Here is a 25,406-nt window from a genome sequence, read left to right as displayed (position 1 = left end):
TCATTATGGTTGATCATTTAACATTCACTGTTTCCAAACTTATTTTATTTTATTTTTATTTTTATTCATTTATTTTTTTTGAGACGGAGTCTCGCTCTGTCACCCAGGCTGGAGTGCAGCGGGCGATCTTGGCTCACTGCAAGCTCCGCCCCCGGGTTCACGCCATTCTCCTGCCTCAGCCTCCCGAGTAGCTGGGACTACAGGCGCCCGCCACCTCGCCCGGCTAGTTTTTTGTATTTTTAGTAGAGATGGGGTTTCACCGTATTAGCCAGGATGGTCTTGATCTCCAGACCTTGTGATCCTCCCGCCTCAGCCTCCCAAAGTGCTGGGATTGCGCCTGGCCCAAACTTACTTTACTATAAATAACAATCCCACAAACGTCTTTGTAGGTAAATATGTCTGCATTGATCAGATTTCCTTCCTAGAATATATCCCTAGAGATAGACATATTAGTCCACAGACCATACATATTTAAGATTCTTAAAGACAATTTTGTGGCTGTATACTTTACCTAAGTCATTAGTCAAGTATATATTGGGCAAGCTATTAGGTGTCAGATAAGATGCTAGGTACCAGGAGTACATTGCTGAGCAAAATCAGCAGAGTCCCTGTTCTTACAAATGTTATCATTGACCAAGAATCTAGATCTAATCTTGGAACAAGAATCTTTATAGATTTAATGTTAAATTCATACAAAATTAAAAGCTTAGTGGAAGGAAAAATTAAGAACAAAAAGAAAGATTTGACTCTTAGAATATCATTTATGCAAATAATTCCAGGAAACAAATGACATTAAAATGTGCTAAGCATTGTAGCAGCTGTCAAATTACCTATAAATTATGCATTGTGTTCAGTTAGTTAAGGTTATGGAGGAATATTGGAAAATGGTTTAACTCCAAATGGTGTTCAAAGGAAGAAATAAAAATAATTATTTTACTCCCCAATTTAATAATGAAAAGGAATAATTTGCACACCAGAGGTGTTAGCTATTTGTTTTTTTTGTTTGTTTGTTTTGTTTTGTTTTTTGTTTTGTTTTGTTTTTTTTGCAAAGTTATCTAGGAAAGGCTACCAAAAATGCTAGGAATGGGAAAATTTAAGAGGAAGGAAGAGTCTATTGGGAATTTCTGCATAATGTGACGAATCAAGTTGACATGAATGGGTTCTCCTCCTGTTCCAAATCCATAGATAGTCCAGAGGAAAGTGTGACAAGGAAGAGAGGGGGAAAAAGATGAAAGGATAATAATTAAGCCACAAACTAGGAGAATATGTTTGCATACATACAACAGATAAAATATTTAAAAACAGCATTCAGAAAGAACTCCTAAAATCAGTAAGGAAAAGACAACTAAATAGAAGAACAGGCAAAAAAGGCATGAACAATATTTCACAAAAATAGAAATTTCACAGAATAGAAAACACCCAATGGTCACTAAACAGGAAGGATACTTGATCACATTAATAATTAAAGAAATGCATTTTAAATCCAGAGTGACATATCACATTACATTCATCAGATTGGCCAAAATTGGAAAGCCAGGAAATATTAAGTTTGGACAGAGAGTGTACGCACAGAAACTTTTTATATACTACTGTGTAGCTCAAATTGGTAGAGCCAACTTGGGAAATAACTTGAATTTATCTTTTAAGGCTGAAGACCTGTCTGCCCTGCAACCAGAAATTCCACTCCTGGATGTACCCATAGAGAAACTCTTTCACATGTGTACCAGCAGACATACATAAGATTTTTCATAATAGAACTGCTTACTTTGCAAAAAACTGGAAAGATCAAAATTGCTGTTGACAAGAGAATGGAAAAGTGGAAAAGTAATGAATGTACTATAGCTTCAGCCATCAACAAAGCTGAATCTCAAAAGCATAAGGTTGAGCATAAAAAGCCAGACTCAGAAGACAACAAACAGAATGACAGAATTTTCATAAAGCTCAAAAATTAGCAACATCAAGCAACATGCCCTATTAACAAAACAAGGTAATCACAGTCTAGAAATTTACAATCGAGATTATCTCTACTTTTCTGGGCTTACATTTTAATAAGAGGAAACACATGGTAAACAAGATACATAATTAAAATAAATGTTAGATGTTGAAAAGTTCTCTGGAGACAAATGAAGCAGGGAAAGAGAAAGATGTGGGGTGTAGGTGGGGGCTCTAGACTGAGAGATGTTTAAAAAGGATGATCAGGGAAGACCTGAGACGTTGATGTGTGAGCAGAGACCTGAGAAGATGAGGGAGCAAGCACTTTGGTGATCTGGGCAAAGAGTGTCCTGGGGCAAGTTACAGGAAATGCTCACACTCTCATCTGTAGCTCAGTTTCATAAGTGAAAGTCACGTTGCAACACTGGTGCAATGAAATCAACCAGCATCATTCACCTTCCATTATCTTGCCTTCCCTGTTTCTCCATTTCCCTCCATCCTCTGGCATTCTGAGCCGTATACTGATTAGTTTTTTAAGGACCTGCCCAAGAACAAGCAAGTGTAGTTATTATTTAGGCAAATTGAGTGACTCAAGCAAATCCTTATTTTGCAGAATTCATAGTTAGATCCAGAATTTTGCTGCAATTTACAAGAACTGCAATTTTAGGTAAATAGATTGGAACTTTGTACCTAAGCTCAATGATCCGGTAAATGCAAAAATTTAAATATTCCACAGTGGCAATTCAGAATATTTTGACTTTATAATTGGCATGGTCTTTTATAGGAGTTAAAGAATTAGAGGCATGCATTAGGATAATAGAATAGAATTTTCAAGAGAACCTTATAAACCAGGGTGAAAATTAGATTTGGGGCTTTAGTGTCTGGGATTCTAATCTAACATGCTGTGGAATGCACCTCATCAAATTGCAAAAACTAATCTCTCATGTCAACAACTGCCTAGGTTAATAAAAAACCTGAAGTTTTTTACATGTTAGTAAACAAGAGAAAATATATAACTACAGACCTTTCCCCTTCTTAAATGCAACCAAGTTGTATATGACCTTAGTGGAGCCGCTTTGACTGACGGAAGCATTGTAATTAGTTAATCAAATTGCTCTCATTTTTCAGAGTTCTTGTTTGACAAAACTTCCTGCATATGATTTTTAAAAAGAGTAATAGCACAGATCCTGTCTGGTGCTACACTGATTTTTGTACTGAGTAGCTGTTCTTCATGTGTTAATTTCATCATCTTTCTAAACAACACCCTGTGCTATTAACAGCATTTGGGATTGGGGTATTTTCATTAATCAACTTCTTTAGGGAAGGTTTTTTTTTTTTCAGAAAAGTAAACAATGATAACATAGAATGCTTATGCATTTGGAAATCTAAATGGCACATGTATGAATATGCATGCAATGTCTCACCAATATTGCTATGAGAAGTGTTTGTTTTAGAGGGTTTGATGTGATGTGGGAAAGGAAGGAAAGGTACATTTTCCAGGTGCCCTCACACCTCTTCTCCCCCCGCCACAGACATTCCCTGGGCACCACACTGTGAGAAGACCATTAGACCACAGAATTTAAGAGTTGTTGCTATTCATAGACTTCTAGCTGAGGCCTAATTTTCATTTTTTCCCATTTCTCTTTTAGATTTTGGTTTATTCGTTTTGGTAAGCAGATAAATATTATGTATCTCTATATATATTACAAATATAAACATATATATGTGTATTACATACAGCTATGTATTGCTTTAATGAGTTTTTCTCATTCTAGTTTTATTCTTTTGTTGCCTGTTTATATTCATCCTATTGTGCAATTTATCTATTTAAATATTTAGGTTCTCTATTTTGTCCTTTAAGATTTATTATTACATGTTTTAATGTTATACCTTAAAAATACTTATTTCGAACTGTTGGTTTAGAATAGTTCTTTTATTTTTTCTTTTTTATTATACTCTAAGTTCTAGGGTACATGTGCACAACGTGCAGGTTTGTTACATATGTATACATGTGCCATGTTGGTGTGCTGCACCCGTTAACTCGTCATTTACATTAGGTATATCTCCTAATGCTATCCCTCCCCCCTCCCCCACCCCACTTCAGGCCCCGGTGTGTGATGTTCCCCTTCCTGTGTCCAAGTGATCTCATTGTTCAATTCTCACCTATGAGTGAGAACATGCGGTGTTTGGTTTTCTGTTCTTGTGATAGTTTGCTGAGAATGATGGTTTCCAGCTGCATCCATGTCCCTACAAAGGACATGAACTCATCCTTTTTTACAGCTGCATAGTATTCCATGGTGTATATGTGCCACAGTTTCTTAATCCAGTCTGTCATTGATGGACATTTGGGTTGGTTCCAAGTCTTTGCTATTGTGAATAGTGCCGCAATAAACATACATGTGCATGTGTCTTTATAGCAGCATGATTTATAATCCTTTGGGTATATCCCCGGTAATGGGATGGCTGGGTCAAATGGTATTTCTAGTTCTAGATACTTGAGGAGTCGCCACACTTTCTTCCACAGTGGTCGAACTAGTTTACAGTCCCACCAACAACGTAAAAGCGTTCCTATTTCTCCACATCCTCTCCAGTACATGTTGTTTCCTGACTTTTCAATGATCATTAGAATAGTTCTTTTAACTTCTCCAGTGTCTACCTTTAGCAAGTCTAATCTAGAAATGTCCTATGCCATGGTATTTATTTTTTATGTGTGTTTTTATTTATTCCTGGTTTCTTGGGTTTGAAATTCTTGTTCTCAAGCATTTGAATACCTTACTGATTTCATTTTTTAATCTCTCTACATTTAAATTATTTCTCACGTGTATGAAAGGAAACAGAAAGTTGGACTCACATGACCCACATGTAGAGTGATTATGAAATTATTGTCTGCATGAGAATACTTTTGAGGGTGACAGGGACCTCTGTGAATAATTTTGCTGGGACAATAGACATAAACTGAGACAGCCAAGGGCAGCCCAAGGTGCATGGATCTCTCAACCCACAGGGACGCTTCTAGATCTTCCCCTCCCGCTGCATCGTGCATTCCTAGGCCCATGAAATGCAGAGCTGCATTTCTGGGATTTTCTGATAGATCTTCCATACCTGCCAAACCTGTCTGGGCAAACAAACTTATACAAGGAAAAATAGCTCATGTTTATATGGGGCATCGATCATTTGACAAGCATTTTACAGGAACAGTTCAAGGGGAATGGGGTATAAACTTCCCCTGAAGGTAAATGTAGCCTCTTCCAAAACAGGTATGGTGTAGCTAGTTCTGCTTCTCCCACGTTTTTATGAGTTTCTCTGTGCCTCAAACCCAGTGGTCTCTGATATCCTTCCCGTTGGATTTGGGGCCAGTCTTGCCAACAGCATAGGAGGGAAAGGTCAGAGAAAGCATCCATTGGCAATGATACCTCCACAGTCCTGGTTGACTGGTGAAAAAAACATATAACCATAGGGAAATGGTACTGGTGAGGCCCCTGGAAGGCTGTCGACCTGCTCCCTGCCTTCCTCTGATCTGCATATGCTCATGTGTATTTGTGGCTGACTCTTCTCCCTGGCAAACAAAAGGAGTTTTCTGCTGTATGCAGATCCTTGGTTCCTTTTCACCATTACGAGGATGCTGGGAACGGCAGCAAGGATTAGCCTTAGGAAGGATTCCTCTTAAAATAAGAGAACTGTGCTTCTGCTGAACACCTTCTCACCTGACGGCACCCTAACTGGACAGACATGGTCCTCTTGGATTGCCAGAACTTTAGCCAGATCCATGCCACCTCTCCAGACAGACCTTGGCTGCCCCTGAGGAGCGGCTGGTCTCTTATAATAATTATTGCCACCTTAATTTATTGAATCTGGGATGTAGTACATTGTAATATACACCATCATTTTCTATTCCACCAAGAAAGAAAAACAATGCTGCCAGTTCAGCCATGGCATGCCATCAATTTTTAAATGTGCCCTGAGTTTAGAGATATTAAAATGTGAAAAATGCCCTCTTAAAATCAATGGAACACTTTTTTTCCCTTCTATTTTCCACCACTTGATTATTAATTCTCTTCCAAGATGCAGCCACAGGGAATTGAGGACTCGAGGCTAGAGGCCTGCCTGATATTGTTCAACCTGATTCATGATATGCCCCCATCCATCTCCCCCACCCCGTCCCCCACCATTCTGTGAATGACACCACCATCAGTCCTTCCATGACCGAGCCTAACAGATGAAGAAACAGAGAGCAGAGTAAATTGCCTAAAGTCAGACTCCTAAAAGGGATGAACCAGGATTTGAACTCAGGAATTCTGACAGCAGTCTCCCACCGTGAATAATTCTATAATAATACCTTCCTACATAGTTAGACATGTCTGTCAAATCACGCCTTTGGTGAGGGCAGGGAGAATTGTGATTTCGTATTCTATAGTCTACATTAGAGGACGTTACAAGGAATAGAAGTGGCTTTGTCAAACTCCAGACTGTATTTAATGCCTATAAGCTACTGAGAGTGTGGTCCATACCTTCATACTGTTGCCCCCTTTGGGAGAATTGGGAAAGTAAATCTCTGAAGTCATTGTCAAGAAAAGCTGTGCTGCTTCTGAGCAACTGTTTGACTCATGGTCTTAGGGTCACCATGAGTCTTGCTACTGTGGAATGGAGCTTGCTTCTTTCTTTGCTTTGGCTACCAGGAAGCTTAATTTTGTGACTCTAACAATTGGAGCTTGCATTTGATATATTAAACATTTTTCTTTCTTTTTGCCCCAATATCCTTGCCCTTTTTGTGCTTTATCTAATTGAATTGAATTTACTACTAAATATTCTCAAAGATTTTTGGAATGAGATGATATAAAAATACATAAATACACACATTTTTATGAACTTTTGAAAACTTAGTGCTCTCTAGAAATTGGAGTGCAGATAAACCGGGTTAATATGGTAGCATATTGGCAGCTACTTATCCTAAACTTCTCATTCAATGAATTTGTCAAAGGGGTGAAAGACAACAGCTTGATAAAATCCAGGAAAAAGCTTCAACAATAACAAGAGTAACTGGTAGTAGAAATAGCATCTAAAGTTAAGTCCGTATGCCAAAGTCTTGGTATTTCCACTGAGCACAGTATCCGGAGCATAACAGAAAAAAGATATATATCGTGGGAACAGCAAAAGAAATGCAAAGAAAAAAATGCTGTCATTTCTCACCTCTCACCTCTCCTGCTGGAATACAGAAATCAAGCCGACTCTTCTATTACCGTGTATTTTCCAAAATGCTCCCTTCCCCTCACTTTCTTTTCTGGCTTTTAGATCAAGAATTTGACCATGAGACAGTCATCATATAAAACAATTGGTAGTAAACATTTAAATTACTAAAAAGTTCAGAGAGAATTGCAATAACATACATATTGAATATAAAGTCAAAATAGCTCTTAAAGATTTATTTGAAAAAAATGGAGATGGGATTCTATAAACTGAGTCTGTAATTTCTAATTAAACATAATTGTGAGAATGGAAAAGGTAGGGAAAAATAAAAGCAATAAATACTACGTTATATATCAGAGAAGAGAAAAATATATCTTTCAAATTACTATAAATGAAAAGAGCAAAAAAAAAAAGTATAGCAAAAAGTGTAAACCAATAAGTGAAATAGCAAAACATCAGTGTCAAACTCAATAAAAAATATAAAACAAAATGGTAGAAATAGGACTGAACTTAGTATGAAAGATAAATTAAAATAGTTTTGCTCTACAACTGAAATGAAAGATTTGAATTGAGTTAAAGAAGATCAAGAGTGAGACCAAAATTAAATTACATTGAAAAGATAAGATTGAAAGGATAGGTATAGAAGGCAAATAAAAATAAGCACAGGTGGCACTGATATTTTCAAAGGAAAGTTCAAAGCAAAAACAATTCAATACAACAATGAAACAAAAAGGACTCTTTTCCATTGAAACAAGATGAAATCTGTAATTATGGTATAATAGTCCTGTGCATTTATGAGCTGATTAACATAACATCAAAATTTTATATAGCAAAAAACTATTTGATATATAAGAAGAAAGAGACTGAAACACAATTACAATTAGGTACTGAAATCCCACACCATCTATTACAGAACAAGTTGATAAAAATAAGAGGATGTATCTAGGTAATTTAAATAACATAATCAGTAAAACTGAATTAGTAGATGCAGCAAAAGTTTGTATCACAGATTTTCTTTTCAATTCCACCGATTTTCTAAAATTGAGCACGTTATAATAAGGCACAAAGAACATTAATAAAATTTAGAAATATAAACTATATAAGCCAAACTTTTATTTCTTTATTGTAATTCACCAAAACTAGAACTTATAAGGAAGAAAACTCTCAAAATGACTGTTGGATCATAAAGCACAAAACTATAATGATAAACCCTTTATAATTGCACTGTCCATTGTGGTAGTCACTAGTCACATGTGATTATCTACCTTTCAATTAATTTAAAACAAGTAAAATGAAAAGTTCAGTTTCCCAGTCACACCAGTCACATTTCAAGTGCTCAACAACTACACAGAGCTGGTGGCCACCACAGTGGACAATGTAGGTATTTCTACACCTTTCCATCATCACAGAAAGCTCTATTGGACTGTGCTGCTTGTGGAAGACAGGATTTGTGCGTATACACAAGCAAACACTACATAGGAAAATATAGAGTTAAAAACTTCTCTATTTAAAATAAATGAAGACCAATAACAAATTGAGATGGATATTCATAACAAATGGGAACCACATAGTTAATATTGAACAGACTATTATTAATGTTGAATCACTTTCACAAAAATATAAGAGAAAACACTAACATCCCAGAATAAAAATGTAACAAAGACATGAGCCAACAATTCGTAGTTCAATTAAGAAGGAAATACTAACAAAAAATAAGCATATGAACAATAGTAAACCTAATCAGTAAAATAACATATTTTTCAACAAACAAATTAATAATTCTAAAAAAGTATAATATACTTTATGCTAATGAGGCTGTGTTAATATGATCACTCATAAACTGCTGAAGGCCAAAAGTTAAAAAACTTGACAAAATCATTCTAGAAAGCCCCCATTCAACCTTGTGGAGCAGCGGTTCTCAAATCTATTTGCACATTGGACTCACTCTGGGGACTTAAAAAAAAAATGCAATGCCTGAGCTTCTCTGCCCATAGATTCTTATTCAATTGGCTTGGGTTGGATAGTGGGCTTTGGTATTTGGGGAGCTTATACAGAGTCTGATATGCAGACCAGGTTGAAAACAACTACTTTGGAGGCATAACCTCAGGGACCACGGTACCATAGACATCTCATCTGAGTGTGGGACTCTGAGAGGAAGGGCATTCATGCCCACTGCCTGGCTCTACCATCGAGAGCTCTACCAGGCATCAGGTTCACCAAGTTCTCAATATGTCCACATCCCAATATGTCTTCCCCTATTCAGGGGAAGACCAGGTGTGTGTCAAGGCAGAGAAGGGCTGAGCCTGACTCTTGGCACGGAGAGCAGTTGATTTATTACGTGCTTTCATGAAGGGAACCAAAGTTCCATGAAGAAGACTGTTGACACACCTCGAGAGCTCAGAATGATGGGGACGCAGCCACAGCCAGGCATGCATTCTGGCAAATAGACAATACCCAAGACTTTCTCATGAATTCAGGGAGGAACCTAATGTCTCCCCTGATGCCTTGAAACCCCACAAGCCCCTGGAAATTGGATAAAATCCGAAGTAAAATGCAAGAGAGGAGAAACTGTGAATTAATTGAGATTGTCCTGAATTGACTGAGAATAAGATTAATTCTTTCACTTTGGATTTGCACTTCAAATTAAGTTTGTGGCCTGAAGTATTCACACTCACCATAGATGCATTATCTAGTTTAATCATCACAAGACTCTTAATAAGTAATTCTGTTAGTTTTATAAATGATAGTACTGTCATTCAGATAGAAAGTAATTTACATTTTTATACTTTTTGCCTTATATACTTTGATGTCATGTTATTCAACTCATTAAGTCTTATAACTGTTATTATACCTTAATAATGGGATGTACCTGACTTAATGTAAAAGGTGTTTTATGTATCATTTAATGATTTTTGTCTTGACTTCTCCTTTGTCTGATTGTAATATTCCTACCCCTCCTTGCTTTTTATGTGTGTGGTATTTACTTCTGATTCTTCTGTAAGCATTTCTTATATACCACTGACTTTTCTACAACCATCCAGCAATACAAGAAGGAAAGGAGGGAGGTAAGAAGGGAAAGGAAAGAAGAGAAGGGAACAGAAACCCTACCACAGTGAGAAGTTTTTTGACCTATCAGTATGAATAAGTAGGAAAAAATGAAAAAGGAAATAAATGGTTTGAATAATACAATTAATATGATTGAATTAATACATACTGCAAATTTTTGTACCCTACAAAGAAAACACCCTCTTATCAATACTTATTCATGGTAAAACTCTTAGTAAACCAGGAAGAAAATGAAACTTCTTTCTCCAAAGAAGTTTATCTACCTAAAATCTATAGCAAATCTCACACTTAATAGTGAAGCACTAGGCAGATTCAGATGTGAGACAAGGATTCTCGTTATCATTGTTTCTATTCAACATTGTATTGAAGGTTGTCTCCAGTGCAGCTTAGAAAAGAAGAAAGGAAAGGAAAAAAGAAAATAATAACAAGAATGGAAAGAAAGGGAACATTGTTATGTTTTATTATACTATCTGCATAGAAATCCTGAAATAATCTATAGTACATTGTTAGAATTAATACACAGGGTTATCTGTAGAAATGAATTGCATTTTATACACCAGACAGAGAAAATATAACCTTTAAAAACATTCAATTTACAACAACCAAGATAAAACACATCTAGGAATAAATCTCACTAAAGATACATTTGTCCTTTATGAAGAAAAGTATACAATTTTATTAAAGAAATTAATGAAAACCTACATAAATAGAGAATGTTTATAGACAGGGAGAGCAAGTATCATAAAAAAAGAGAAGCCTCCTCAAATTTTTGAATTAAATGTAATTCTAACCAACTCCAAGTGAGGCATTTGTAGAATTTGAAACATAAATCCAAGCATTTATGGAAACAATCTATGAGAGAGAAGGTCTTACAAACTAGGAGGGGAGAGTAATGGGACAATTGGAATTTAAAAAAATTCAATCCTGTCTCACATCTACACAGAAGTTCATTCCAAGTAAAATATAGGCCTAAATTGGAAGAGCAAAACAACAAAAATTTAGCAAAGTATCTGAGATTATGTTTATGACAATAGGATAAAAAAGAAACTCATAAGATGTAAAAAGTACAAATGAAAAAGAAAAAGATTGACAACATTGGCCATATAAAAAACTTTTATTCATTAAAATATAACATTTTAAAAGTTGAAAAGATAAGTCACTACCTGGAAAAAGATCTTTGTAATATGCATAATTAACAAAGAATTATTAACCAGAATATATAAATACATCAAATCAATAAGAAAAAGACAATAACTCAATTTAAAATTGGGCAAAACACATAAACAGGCAATTCACAGAAGAGAACCATAAGTGGCCAATAAGCTTATTTAAAAGGTTCAACTTTACTTCACAATTAGAGAAATTCAAACTAAACACCTAACACCACAATGAGATTACATTAACATTTATTGGATTAGCAAAAAAAAGACTATTAATGCCACTTGTTGAAAATGTGAAAAAATGAGCACTCTTGTATGTGTTGGTGAGCGCATATTACAGCAACCATTATAGTAATATCTGATAGTTAAGTATTTGTATACCTATAATGCAGCAATTCCACCCCTACGGCAAGAATGTTTTTAGCTGCATGCTTCGTAATAACAAACATGTGGAAACAAATTTAGTGTTCACCAACAGAAAAGTGAATAAATTACCGTATATTCTTACAGTGCAATATTAATATATTTGCATACAATAATAATATATGCATATATGCTATATACAGTGTATATAGCAATGAAAATTATAAAACTACAACAATAAAAACTATGTGGATTAATCTTACAAACGTTGAGAAAAAAGTTAATTGCTGAATATGTGTAATATAACATGAAGTATTGACTCATGGAGAACAACAGTATATATTGTTAGGAATAGACACATATATACCAAAAGTGTAAAAAATTCATGGGAAGGATAAAAATCTAAACTGAGAATAATGGTTACATCAGGGTGGGAAATCAGGAAAATATAATTAGAAAGGATACAAAATGGGCCTTAAATATATTAGTAATGTTTTGTTTTTTAAAGTGAGTATATTATGGGCTTAGAGTTTTATTATATTATTATTCTTCACTTGTAAGATGTAAGTCTTGCGCATTTTTAAAAGATCTGCATCTAAAAATTTCATTTTGTTGAGTGAGTGTAGTTTCTGTTTCCAAATGCTCATTATTAGTATGCAGAAATACAATTGATTTTTTGTATCGATCTTAATACCTGAGACCTTAATGAACACATTTAGTCATTCTAAGAGTTTTTCTTTTCTCGATTTCTGGGAATTTGCCATGTAGATCATAATATTATCTGCAGATAAGGATTTCTTTCTTTCTAATGTGTATTCTTTTTGTTACATTTTCCTGCTATATTGCACCGGCTTGAACTTCTAGTCCTATGTTAAATGAGTGATGAAAGTAGTCACCTTTGCCTTGTTATTCTCAGAGAGAAACCATTCGGCCTGTAACCACTAAGTATGATTTTAACTGTAGATATTTTGTAACTGTTCTTTATCAAGTTGGGAAAGGTCCCCTCTATTCCTAGACTTTTATTGTGAATGGGTGTTGGACTTTTGTCAAGTGCTTTTCCTGCATCAATTTATATATTCTGATTTTTCCTCTTTAGCCTATTATGATAGATTTCACTTGTTGGTTTCAACTGTCGCACCAACCTGGCATCTCTGGATTAAATCCCACTTGGTCACAGTGCACACATCTTTTATGTATTGCTGAATTTTATTCACTCATGAAATATTTACCAAGATGGAATGTATCCAGAGCCACAGAAGAACTTCAATAAATTTAAAAGAATTGAGGCTGGGCGCACCTGTAATCCTAGCATTTTGGGAGACTGAGGCATGAGGATCACTTGAGGCCAGGAGTTTAAGACCAACCTGGACAACATGGTGAGACCTCATCTCTACAAAAAAGGAAACTTAGCCAGGTGTACTGGCACACACCTGTATTCCTAGCTAGTTGGGAGGCTGAGACAGGAGAATGGCGTGAACCTGGGAGGCGCAGCTGGCAGTGAGCCGAGATGGAGCCCCTGCACGCCAGCCTGGGCGACAGAGTGAGACTCTGTCTCAAAAAAAAAAAAAAAAAAAAAGAATTTTTGCGTATATAAGTGATATTGGTTTGTAGTTTTCTTTTTTTATATTGTCTGATTTTGGTATCAGGGTAATATTGGCCTCATAAAATGAGCTGGGAAGTTTTCCTTCCTCTTCTGTTTTCTGGAAGAGATTGTATAGAATTGATGTGAATGCTTCTGTTAGCAATTTGTTCTTCAGTGAAAGCATTTGGGCTTGGAGATTCTTTTTCAAATTCAATTATAAATTCTTTAATTCAACCTAATTATTCGATTTCCTTAATATATTTATAGGGTTATTCGAATTATCTATGCCATGCTGCATGAGTTATGGGAGTTTGTGTTTTTTAATAAATGAGTTTGTTTTATCTAAATTTTCAAATTACATATGTAGAGTTGTTTGTAGTATTTCCTTATTATCTTTTTGATATTCAAGGAGTCTGTAGTTTCATCCCCTATTTTATTTATATTATTGGTAATTTGTATTAAACTATATTATCTTCATCTGTTTTTACTAAATAGTCCTGTTTTATTGATTTTCCTCTACTGTTTTTTCCACTTTCATTAATGTCTGCTCTTTATTCTTTTCTTCTACTTGATCTGGGTTTATTTTGCTTTTGTTCTGGTTCATGAGATAGGAGCTTATGGATTTAAGACTTTTCTTGCCTAATGTAGGCATTTAGTGGTATAAATTTCCCTTTCCGCACTGTTTTAGATGCATACTACAAATTTTGATATGGTATATTTTCATTTTTATTCAGTTCAACGTATTTTATTTTATTTTTTGTAAATTCTAGATTCTGGGGATACTTGTGCAGGTTCGTTACACTGGCATATTGCATGATGCTGTGGTTTGGGCTTCTAGTGAACCCGTCACCCAAATAGTGAACATGGTACCCAATAGGAAGTTTTTCAAACCTTGCCCCCTCTGTTAGTCCGTTTTCATGCTGCTGATAAAGACATACCAGAGACTGGGTAATCTACAAAGAAAAAGAGGTTTAATGGACTCACAGTTCCACATGGCTGGGGAGGCCTCACAATCATGGCAGACGGTGAAAGGTATGTCTTACATGGCAGCAGGCAAGAGAGAATGAGAGCCAAGAAAAAGGTGAAACCCCTTATAAAACCATCAGTTCTCATGAGAATTATTCACTACCCATGGGAACAGTATGGTTGAAAGTTCTCCATGATTCAATTATCTCCCACCAGGTCCCTCCCACAACACGTGGGAATTATGGGAGCTACAATTCAAGGTGAGATTAGAGTGGGGACACAGCCAAACCATATCACTCCCAACCCTTTTGGAGTCCCAGTGTCTATTGTTGCCATCTTTATGTCCATGTGTACCCATTGTTTAGCTCCCACTTGTAAGTGAGAAGATGTGATATTTGATTTTCTGTTTCTGAGTTATTTCACTTAGGATAATGGCCTCTGGCTGCATCCATGTTGCTACAAAGGACAGGTTTTCATTCTTTTTATGGTTGTGTAGTATTCCATATTTTTACTCTTTCCATTTTTCTTTCTTCCTTCATGATCTTTCAGGTATCCTTCTTTTATCATTTCCATTCTGTTTCAGTAATTTTCTTCAACTATTCTTTTAGGATAGGTTTGTTGGCAACAAATTATTTTTGTTTTCTTTCATCTCAGAATGTCTTGATTTCTCCTTCATACCCGAAGAGGATTTAGCTGCCTTCGATTTCCCTGCCCAACCTGGTCATCTCCTTCATGGTCCTCCGGCTCCACCCTTACCAATCCCAAGAAAAGAACTTTCATCAGCTTCTGTTTGAGGCAGGACTAGGGGGAGGACAGGAGCCAACAGCAAATTGTGTTACAACCAAATTTGTCACAGGGAAGTGGATTATTAAAAGGGGTTTTGATATTTTAAAAAGGAAAGTCATTAGAGGATTATGATACTCAAAATATTTAACAATGAGTATAGTACTATGTGGAGGCTTCTCTTTTCACTAGTCATCATGCACAGAGTACTTAGAGAAGAGACCATTTACCAGTACAAAGGAATGTATGTCAAAGTTTTAACCATCAGGATAGCCTTACTGGCACATACTAGCTGAATACCAGCCTTGTCTATAACTGCTCAATGGAGGTGTTTCTTTTTAAGACAAGAAGTGAAACCACAAAGATGATGAAAGTTGTCTAAAAGTATATCTAATCACAAGCAGTCCATAATCAGAGTCAAAGAAGGGTGAAATAAAAGAATCAACTGTTACTCTTTATTGTTTCATGTTGCTAAAGCAAGTCAAGAACCCCCCAAAATTACATTAATTCCTTATGAGAGATGCAGTCAATATCATGTTGGTTACAAGTTAAATGGAACTCTGCAGTCCTTTCATAATCAGAACAAAATAAATCAATCCTCTAGAGCATACAGGAATGTTGTAAATGGACATGTTGAAATTTTAAGAGCACAATCCTAGTTGGATATATCAGAAAGCCACTCTGTATATCGCAGTGCAGGGATCTTGGGAGATTTTCCCATCTGATATTTCCGAGCAGGTAGCAGCTGGAAAAAATTTATTTATAGCTATAGAAAAAAAAGAAACGATATTTTTAAAAGCTAAGAATAATTCACATTCTAAAAAAAACTCACATCTTTAAAAATTATTTAAGAAACAATTTTTTTAATTAAAAAAACTAAAGACACCAGCCAAAGAATCACAAAAGAAATTGATTGAGAGAATTAAGGCAGATAGAACATTCTTCTGTGGGTAATGGGTTGAGTGAGAAACAGCTGGATCCATGGCCAGGTAAGGCAAGGAATTCAACATCAGCAGAGCAAGTTTTCCATGTTAGGATCAGACATCAAGTGCTGGTCTACCTGCGGCCCTGAGGGATTGGTGGGAGGGTGGGTTTGACGTTGGAACCTGGGCGACTGATGACTGGGACCGAGTCTTTTCTGTGTTGGTGAGACTCTTTTTCACGTGAAAATGATTGTATAGGCAGTGCTGTGAAACATTCAGAAAAAATGATAGTTAATCCCTTGGTTTCTTGGTACAAAGAAAATAAGTGTTGCATGATATAAGCACTAGAACAATTTCTAGAATTCATTCATGACAAACTATAAGAAATAAATGAGGCCAGGTGCAGTGGCTCATACCTGTAATCGCAGTACTTTGGGAGGCCAAGGTGAGTGGATCACTTGAGGCCAAAAAAAAAAAAAAAAAAAAAAGAGAGAGAGAAAGAAATGACATTCAAGGAAGAACAATAGTGGACGAGGTCAGACTATAGCATGTACATGGCTAAATAAGCCTTAAGTTGTATAGACTTGCCCAATGACCGCAGGATGCTATAGCGTGCAGTCACTAGCGATTCTTCCACCTGCTCATGCCCTCTGTAACAATGCTCCACTAGGTACTCTTTCACAATCGTACACATGCACACACACACACACAGTGAAGTGAAGTTCTTTCTATAGAAGCTTCATTTAATGCCCTCTAAAGATTGGCCTGCTCACCAAGCAGGAAGACATCTGGATCTCGGTTTCTCCCGGGACTGTGGGAAGCAGGAGGAATTTAGAAGATAGAGAAGAAAGATAGAGGCATGGTGGCCATAGCAGAAGCAGAATTCTCACTGGTAAGAAAGCAGAGTAGCAGGGATTGAGAAAGTAAAGCAGAGGATTTTATAGAGAGTGAGAGAAACAGAAATGACAGATAAGATTATGAAGACTGGATCTATTGGCCAAACCAAAGCAATGAAAAGTCAAAGGGAACATTGACCTTTTTAGGATATATTCAAAGAAAAAATAAGACATTATTTGAGAGGATATTGTTATCAGTAAAATAAAAAAAAAATCTCCTCCTTTTTAAAAATTTTTTTATTTTTTTGAGACCAGGTCTCACTCTGTCACCTAGGCTGGAGTGCAGTGGTGCGATCTCAGCTCACTGCAACCTCCACCTCCCAGGTTCAAATGATTCTCATGCCTCAGCCTCCTGAGTGGCTTGGATTACAGGCATGTGCCACCACCACGCCTGGTTAATTTTTGTATTTTTGGTAGAGGTGGGGTTTCACCATGTTGGCTAGGCTAGTCTCGAACTCCTGACTTCAGGTGATCCTCCCGCCCTCAGGTGATCCTCCCGCCTTGGCCTCCCAAAGTGCTGGGATTACAGGTGTGAGCCACTGTGTCCAGCTCTTCCCTGTTTGCTGGTTTTTGTTTTTATCCGTGGCGATATTTTTTAAACAGGAAAGAGCAAAGCAAACATGTTGAGAAGAAAGCAGACAGTAGAGGAGTAGGCCTCCTTTTTCAATCCGTTCAAGTCCTACAACCAGCTAAATTGTATCTTGGGGTGCTGGAATTGCTTATGGAAGCAGTTTTAGAGTATCCAGGCTTAGATAATTCATCCACAGTGAGAACAGTGTTGGAGACAAATAATATTGCCATTTTAAAACATAGGAATAAAGGTTTACAAACCAGTACATTTGAATTTTTATTTATTTTTGAGACAGTCTCACTTTGGCACCCAGCCTGGAGTGCAGTGGCACAATCTCGGCTCACTGCAACCACCACCTACCGGGTTCAAGTGATTCTCCTGCCTCAGCCTCCTGAGTAGCTAGAATTACAGGTGCGCGCCACCACACTCAGCTACTTTTTGTATTTTTAGTAGAGACAAGTTTTCACCGTGTTGTCAAGGCTGGTCTCGAATGCCTGACCTCAAGTGATCTGCCCACCTCAGCCTCCCAAAGTGCTGGGATTACAGACATGAGCCATTGCGCCCAACCACATTTGACTTTAAATCTTAGCAAATTTCAGTTTATTAAAGAAATTGTTGTGCATTTATAAAATACTGTTGTGAATGATGAGTGTTGAAGGGGTCTGCAAATAAAATTTACTTGAAAGTAACTTCATTTCCCTTTTATTTAGGCAGGGGTCCATAAACTATGGCCACACTTTTCTGTTTCTTTGTATGCCTTTGCTCTTTTGTTGAAAATTGGGCATTTGAGAAAACAGCTACCTCACCAAGGCTAATGTTAAAGAGCTCTCCCCGTTCACTTCATTCCTCTATCGGCTACTCACAGAGCCCCATCTTTGCTATTGACACCCAGATTATTCTCTCCCATTCCCATTTTCACCTCCTATTCAAGGTCTTTACTCAGTATTATTTGTGAACACTGCCGATGAGCCCAGAGAGAAACATACAATGTCCCTTCTGCCTCCGCCTGGACATGCACGTTCACATGTGTGTTTGGGATCTAGGAGAAAAAGGAGGTGAACGGGGGCTGGGCCAGATCCTTCGAGCCTCAAGTCATCAGAATTCTGCCAAACCGCCACAGTGAAGACTGGACTGCAACGCAAAGCCTCCAAGCTTTCCTCCCCTTCACTAAATGGAGTCTACCTCACCAAAACCTCTTCCAAAGAGCGTGTGGTCCTGGCCCCAGACCCGTGCAGATAATGTGGCCAGGTGGACAGTGCAGCAGCTTCTACTCAAAGTAGCTAAATGACCGTGGGTGGACTCCCCACCTTTCTCAACAGTGGGCAACAAGATAACACTCTACCTTACAGGGAGATTCTGACTCAATACTCTCATTCAACTTTCAAAAATCGGGATCAATAAAAAGACAGTGGGAAACATATATAAATATATACAGACTTATATTTATAATACCATATGTGAAACAACTCATATCTTTTTTCCCCTTTCTTTTTTTTTTTTCTTTTTTTTAAGACAGAGTTTTGCTCTTGTTGCCCAGGAGTGCAGTAGTGTGATCTCAGCTCACTGCAACCTCCGCCTCCACCTCCTGGGTTCAAGCAATTCACTTGCCTAAGCCTCCCGAGTAGCTGGGATTACAGGTACCCATCACCACGCCTGGCTATTTTTTGTACTTTTAGTAGGGACGGGGTTTCACCATTTTGGCCAGGCTGGTCTCGAACTCCTGACGTCAGGAGATCCACCCGCCTTGGCCTCCCAAAGTGCTGGGATTACAGGCGTGAGTCACGGCGCCTGGCCTAACTCATACCTTTCAGGGTCTCTTCGGTCTCACTGTCACTGGCTCCTGATCCTAGGTGTGAAGAAATGCTCCCCTCTGGAGGCTGGAAAGGCAATTCTTTTGACCACGGACAGAACTGAAGCAATGAACGTTCCGTGGAAACCAAGGCATCCTTCCCACTGAAATAATGAAAAATCAAAGATCTTTTTGAGATGCAAACTATGCACTGCTAATGGCCACACGATCTATGCCTATGACTTCACTGGGTTACTTTGTGTTGAGCCAGTTTTCAACAGTGTCTATAGCAGGTGCTACCTAGCAGCTGACATATCTTAAAGTATATTAGGTACTGTACACATTAGCATAAATGTCCCAGCCATTATACAAGGCATGGCTGAGTATCTACTAAGGGCAAGACATCATGATAGGTGCTGGAGTATAAAACAAGATGAGTAAGGCACAGATCCTCATCTCCAGGATTTTAGAATCAGTACTATATCAAGGATAGAGAAACAAAACCATGTTAGGTGGCCTCACATTGGGCATAGGTTTTGGGGACTGTGATTTCCTCTCCTTTTTTTTTTTTTTTTTTTTGGAGAGAGTCTTACTCTGTCGCCCAGACTGGAGAGCAGTGGCACGATCTGGGCTGACTGCAATGTCCACCTCCTGGGCTCAAGTGATTCTCCTGCCTCGGCCTCCCGAGTAGCTGGGACCACAGGCATGCACCATTGCCTGGCTAATTCTTGTCTTTTTAGTAGAGACAGGGTTTCGCCATGTTGGCCAGGCTGGTCTCGAACTTCTGACCTCAGGTGATCCGCCAGCCTTGGCCTCCCAAAGTACTGGGATTACAAGTGTGAGCCACTATGCCCCACACTCGTTTCCACTTTTAGGATAATGTTCAGGTATGATTGGGTGCCTGAAATCCCTGCTTCTGAGCCAAAACACTTCCTACTGCCAGGTTCCTCTCCTTTGGGATTCACCTGTTTCTTCTCTCCCTGCCAGGGAGGCAGCTCTACCAGGGGAGCTCATCCTGCAAAGCCCTGGCAAGCAGCTGAACCTTGTTTACAGGCACTTCTACGCACTGTGCCTCATCCCCACCATATTTGCTCTCATTGGAGAATCTGAAATTGATCATAAGAAAATGGTTGATATTTAAGCCATTACGTTTTGGATAAATCCTGCCTTTTAACAAGGGCCAAAGTCTTAAAAGAATGCAGCTCTCATGGCAGATTTCAGGCCTAAGCAAGAAGGCAGGAGAAATTTGCTGAGTGAAATTTCCTCACTGAACATTGAAGTCATGCCATTAGTAGTCCCTGACTCAGCAAGGGGACAGCTTTGATTCCACCTGACAGACAGGTGGACACAATCCTCTCCCCTCTCCCTGACCAGTGCAGTCCCCATCTCCCACCTTGGGACCCCAAAGATTGTTTACACTCTTAACCCTTTTCTGTCGCTCATTTATCAAGTCTCATTCACAATTCTAACACTGAGGAGGTTCAGGGGATATAGCAGTGAACATGAGATCTGGACCTGCCCTGTCCAGCTTACAGACTGGGGGGTGTATCTAATCCCACACGTGCTTTACAAAAACTGAGATATGAAGGAAAACGCAGATGCTATAAGATGATATATTAGGCATTCCAGGACAGCTTTCCTTGAGGAAGTGCCATTTTAGTTAAGACATGTGGGATCAATTAGCTAGAAAAGGGGGAAGGTGGGGTGAAGGTTGAAACTGGAGGGGAGGAAGGAGAACGCTCTCAGCAGAGGGACCATTGTGACATCTGAAGGGCCTCACTGGGAGACTTCTCTTCTCCAACTTAATGGTTCCGGAATGCTTCAGTCAAAGTAAACTTCAGGAATGATAGATGCTGGCTTGGAAAACTAATTGGAAAAAGGTAAGGAGTAGACTTTTTTTTTTTTTTTTGGAGACAGAGTTTTGCTCTTGTTGCCCAGGCTGGAGTGCAATGGTGCATCTCAGTTCACTGCAACCTCCGCCTCCCTGTTTCAAGTGATTCTCCTGCCTCAGCCTCCCAAGTAGCTGGGATTACAGGCATGCACCACCACGCCTGGCTAATTTTGTATTTTTAGTAGAGATGGGGTTTCTCCATGTTGGTCAGGCTGCTCTTGAACTCCGGACCTCAGGTGATCGGCCTGCCTCAGCCTCCCAAAGTGCTGGAATTACAGGCATGTACCACCACTCCCGGCCAGAAGTAGACTTTTTAAAGAGAAGGTTCGGGAATGGGAATAGGATAATTCAACTACTGAAAAGGCAGGAGTGGGAAAACATGAGGCCTGGAGTTTTACACCACTAGGGCTTGGGAAGAGGGCGCCATAACCCAAGTGACATGTGTCTCTTCTGACCCAGGCCACAGGGGGCTTGTTCCCGCCCATGTTTCTGGATCTCACCAGCCAATGACTCCAGGACCAGATGGTGGCTGACTGAAGTATTTATAGAGTGTGCTCTTGACCTCCCCAGCTGTCTCATCACTGGGTGCCCTCAGCCATTGGTAGGACCTTGGCAAAGAATCATGCTGAGACCAGATAAAAAGATCCCCTCATCCCCTGTGCACACACAGAAAGATTTCTAGTTAACAGCAAATGTCAAAACAAAACAAAACAAAACAAAAAAAACAGGTAAAAATGTAGGTGAACCCTTCAGACATAGAGTTGAAATGCAAATATGGGGCCCTCCCATTTTAAAAGTTTAATAATTTTTCTTTAGAAAGCCACAGAGAGTGTGAATTCTCTGTCGGAGATGCTGGCATATCTTGGGGGGCTTTAGCAAATAAGAGGTAGTTTGGGGAGAAAAAAGAAATGTCTGGTAGAAAATAATGAAAGACAAAAAAGATGTCTGAACTAATTGTGTTTCATTCATCACAGACGTGCCTGTGTCATTGGTGTTTCTCTATACATGTCTTCTTCCTCCAGTTAAGTTCTAAGCCTTGCAAACAGTGTAGCCAAGTGGCTTAGCACAAAGATTCAAGCCTTTTGGCTTTGGTTCAGACCTCAGCTCTGAGACTTGATAGCTTCAAGTCCTTTTACCGACTAATTAACTTGCCTCAGTTGTCACATTTTTAAAATGAGGAAAAAGACAGCATTTTCTTCTCGCCGGGTAGTAGTTATAAATTTGTGTGTGTGTGTGTGTGTGTGTGTGTGTGTGTGTGTGTGTGTGTGTGTGTGTGTGTTGAGATAACATATGTCACATTCCCAGAACAGAAACTGGCATGTGGTTGAGTGTTACACAAGATCCACTAGCTTTGTAACTCTGCTTCTCATATCCCATACACATTCATACTTCAGTTGTTTTGGATTGACTTATCTTTATCCACTGTATTAATTTCCTAAAAACAAAGTTCACTAATTGCTTCTCATTATAAAACTAAATCATATGCATTATAGACAATTTAGAAAATACAGAAAACTAGAAGGAAAAAGGAAAATCAGACATAGAAAGCCACTCTTACAGTTTGGCTCTTTTTGTTTTATGTAATTGTGCACATTTTCAGTGAATTTCAGTGAATTTTAAGTTATCAACAGTTTTCTGAACCCTGATCTTTAACCGCTGCATAACAGCCCATCAAGTATACGCTTCATGCTTTATTTGATCATTCTGTTATTTTTGGACATTCAGGTTCCTTCTAATTTTTTCTGTCATAATGAATATCTTTGTATATGATGATTTTCCACATGTTAATTTAGTAGTATCTGCTAGGGTCTGAATGTTTGCATCCCCACAAATTCCTATGTTGAAATTCTCGTCCCAAAGTGATGATATTAGGAGGCGGGGCCTTCAGGAGGTGCTTAGGTCATGAGGGTGGGGTCCTCATGGTGGGATTAGTGCCCTTATTTAAAACTCCAGAGAGCTCCCTCACCTCTTCCATTGTGTAGAGGACACACCTACACAATGCCACAAGATGGCATCTGGAAACCAGAAAGTGGGCCCTGACCAGACACTGAATCCGCCAGCACCTTGATCTTAAACTTCGAGCTTCCAGAACTGGGAGAAATAAATGTCTGTTGTCTATCAGCTACGCAGTCTATGGTATTTTATTATAGCAACCTGAATGGTCTAAGACAGCATCAATTCCCAGAAGCAGGATAACTAGGTCAATAGTAAATATATTATTTAGGATTTTGCTATAAACTTCCTAATTGCTCCCCAAAAGATTGTGAAATTTATCTCCCAACGAAATCTGGGCTCTCCAGCAGTATCTTTCTCTTTGCACCATGTAAAAAATAATTTTTAAAAAATCAGTTATGCTAATTAAACAAGCAAAAAGTGGCATATTATTTAAAATTGCTTTCTAATCACAAACAAGATTAAACATTATTTTTTATATTTATTCATTAGCTCCTCCCCATACTCCTTTTGTGACCTGTGTATGTCTTTTGCTCATTTATCTGTTGAGGACCGTACTGTTTTTCTTATCAATTTGTCTGAACTCTTTACATATTGAATATTAACCCATTTGTTGTATTGTATAAAGCTTGCTGTTTTTCTTTTAAATTTGATTTGGACCTAGACAAACTTTTTCTCATCTCTCCAAAAACTTCTCATTAACATTTTAATCAACCTGCTCTCTATATATAGTTAAAATTAAGTCAAATTATACAGAGAGGCTCTGTCTGTCACCCAGGCTGGAGTGTAGTGGCGCCATCCTGGCTCACTGCAACCTCTGCCTCCTGGGTTTCACTGATTCTCCTGCCTCAGCCCCCTCAGTAACTGGGGCTACAGGTGTGCACCACCATATCTGGCTAATTTTTATATTTTTAGTAGAGATGGGTTTTTGCCATGTTGTCCAGGCTGGTCTTGAATTCCTGACCTCAAGTGATTTGCCTACCTTGGCCTCCCAAAATGCTGGGATTACAGGCGTGAGCCATACCACCCAACCCTGACATCAATTTTAAATATATCTTTTAATAGATACGATTTCTGCTATGATACAGAAGAACTTAACTCACTTTATAACACTCCCCCTACATAGTTCTATCACTATTCTCAGTTCTTCCATCTGTCAGATCTGCATCTTCGTGTATCATATTTTAAAACTCCATTTCTTCTTTCATTAACAACAGATAATAAAATTGACCCTCCACCTCTACCTCCTAAACTTTGTCATTACAGGTCTGCTTTTCACTGTCAATGTTGATTATGTTAAGCTTTGTATTCATAATTCTGTCTTTTCATGATTTGGCCAAAGGTTGATTAAAATGTTGAAAATTAATAGGTAATTTTTTTGCTGCAGAACCTAGTAGGTGGCTGTGATTATACTTTCTCTTCTGTAGTTCCAATATTATGATCCCTATCCCAGCAAAGAAGTACATTTCTAGGATCAAGTTCAAGTTGACCTCCACTTGTTCACACTCCACATTTAACTTAGATTCGTACCTGGCAACAGGAAAGGCTGATGCAATTGGGTCTGTACAAAGTAAAGCCTGCCATTTAAATGAAGGCATCTACATTTACTAGGATGATATTATGACTGTGGCAGAGATTAAAAGAGTAGAAGCCAGTCTTAATGAAATGCCCCCAGGAGTTCAGGGCTCTAGTATTGAAAGACATAGTGCAATTAGCTCTCATCTGGGCCTGTCCTTGAGCCGGGAGGTAAGGGAGTGGGGTGGTATAGGCGTACTGAGGGTGACACAGCTAATGCGCGCCACTCACTTTGTCTGTATCATGTTTGAATGGCAAGCAGAGGGCACAGCACTGGTACACTTGGGAATCCAAACCCAGCTCTCCTGGAAAACCCACATGCTGCTGGGCATAGACACCTGCCTACTACTTGGACCTCAGATGTCTGTCAACTACAGCTAGGGCTACATGGCACCAACGTTCCCAGAGATGTTCTGTGATGGGCATTCTCTCTGCACCCTAAGGGTTCTGCTTAGAAGTGTCAGTTACTTGTTATCAAGTGGCAGAGAAGTCTGCCACTGCTTGCTCAAAGGAGGAGGTCCATCTTACCATCTTGGGCTGAGTTCTTGGGACTGTCTTCTCTTTGTTGGACAACAGTTTTTGGAATTCTACACCAGAATGTTAGGTCCCTTTAAATTTAACTTAATTTAATTTAATTTAATTTAATTTATCTATTTGAGACTGGATCTGTCACCCAGGCTGGAATGCAATGGTGCAATCATGGCTCACTGCAGCTTTGACCTCTTGTGCTCAAGCCATCCTCCCACCTCAGCCTCCTGAGTAGCTGAGACTA

The 25,406-nt window shown here is 38.4% G+C and overlaps 1 protein-coding gene across 1 annotated transcript in view; it reads right to left on the bottom strand.

Annotated features, from left to right (window-relative positions):
* Positions 1-15,370: 15,370 nt before the first annotated feature.
* Positions 15,371-25,406, bottom strand: part of LRGUK (leucine rich repeats and guanylate kinase domain containing) — a 130,203-nt gene continuing 120,167 nt past the window's right edge. The window contains exons 19-20 of the mRNA XM_007982970.3: positions 19,231-19,379; positions 15,371-16,223 (exon numbers count right to left, since the gene is read on the bottom strand). Coding sequence (XP_007981161.3) covers positions 16,093-16,223; positions 19,231-19,379 — 280 coding nt within the window. The 3' untranslated portion in view covers positions 15,371-16,092. The remainder of the gene's footprint in view (positions 16,224-19,230; positions 19,380-25,406) is intronic.

This window comes from Chlorocebus sabaeus, chromosome 21 (genome assembly GCF_047675955.1).
Source record: "Chlorocebus sabaeus isolate Y175 chromosome 21, mChlSab1.0.hap1, whole genome shotgun sequence".
Lineage (NCBI taxonomy): Eukaryota > Metazoa > Chordata > Mammalia > Primates > Cercopithecidae > Chlorocebus > Chlorocebus sabaeus.
Note: the sequence above shows the minus strand (reverse complement) of the source record. Positions and strands in the feature narration are given on the sequence as shown.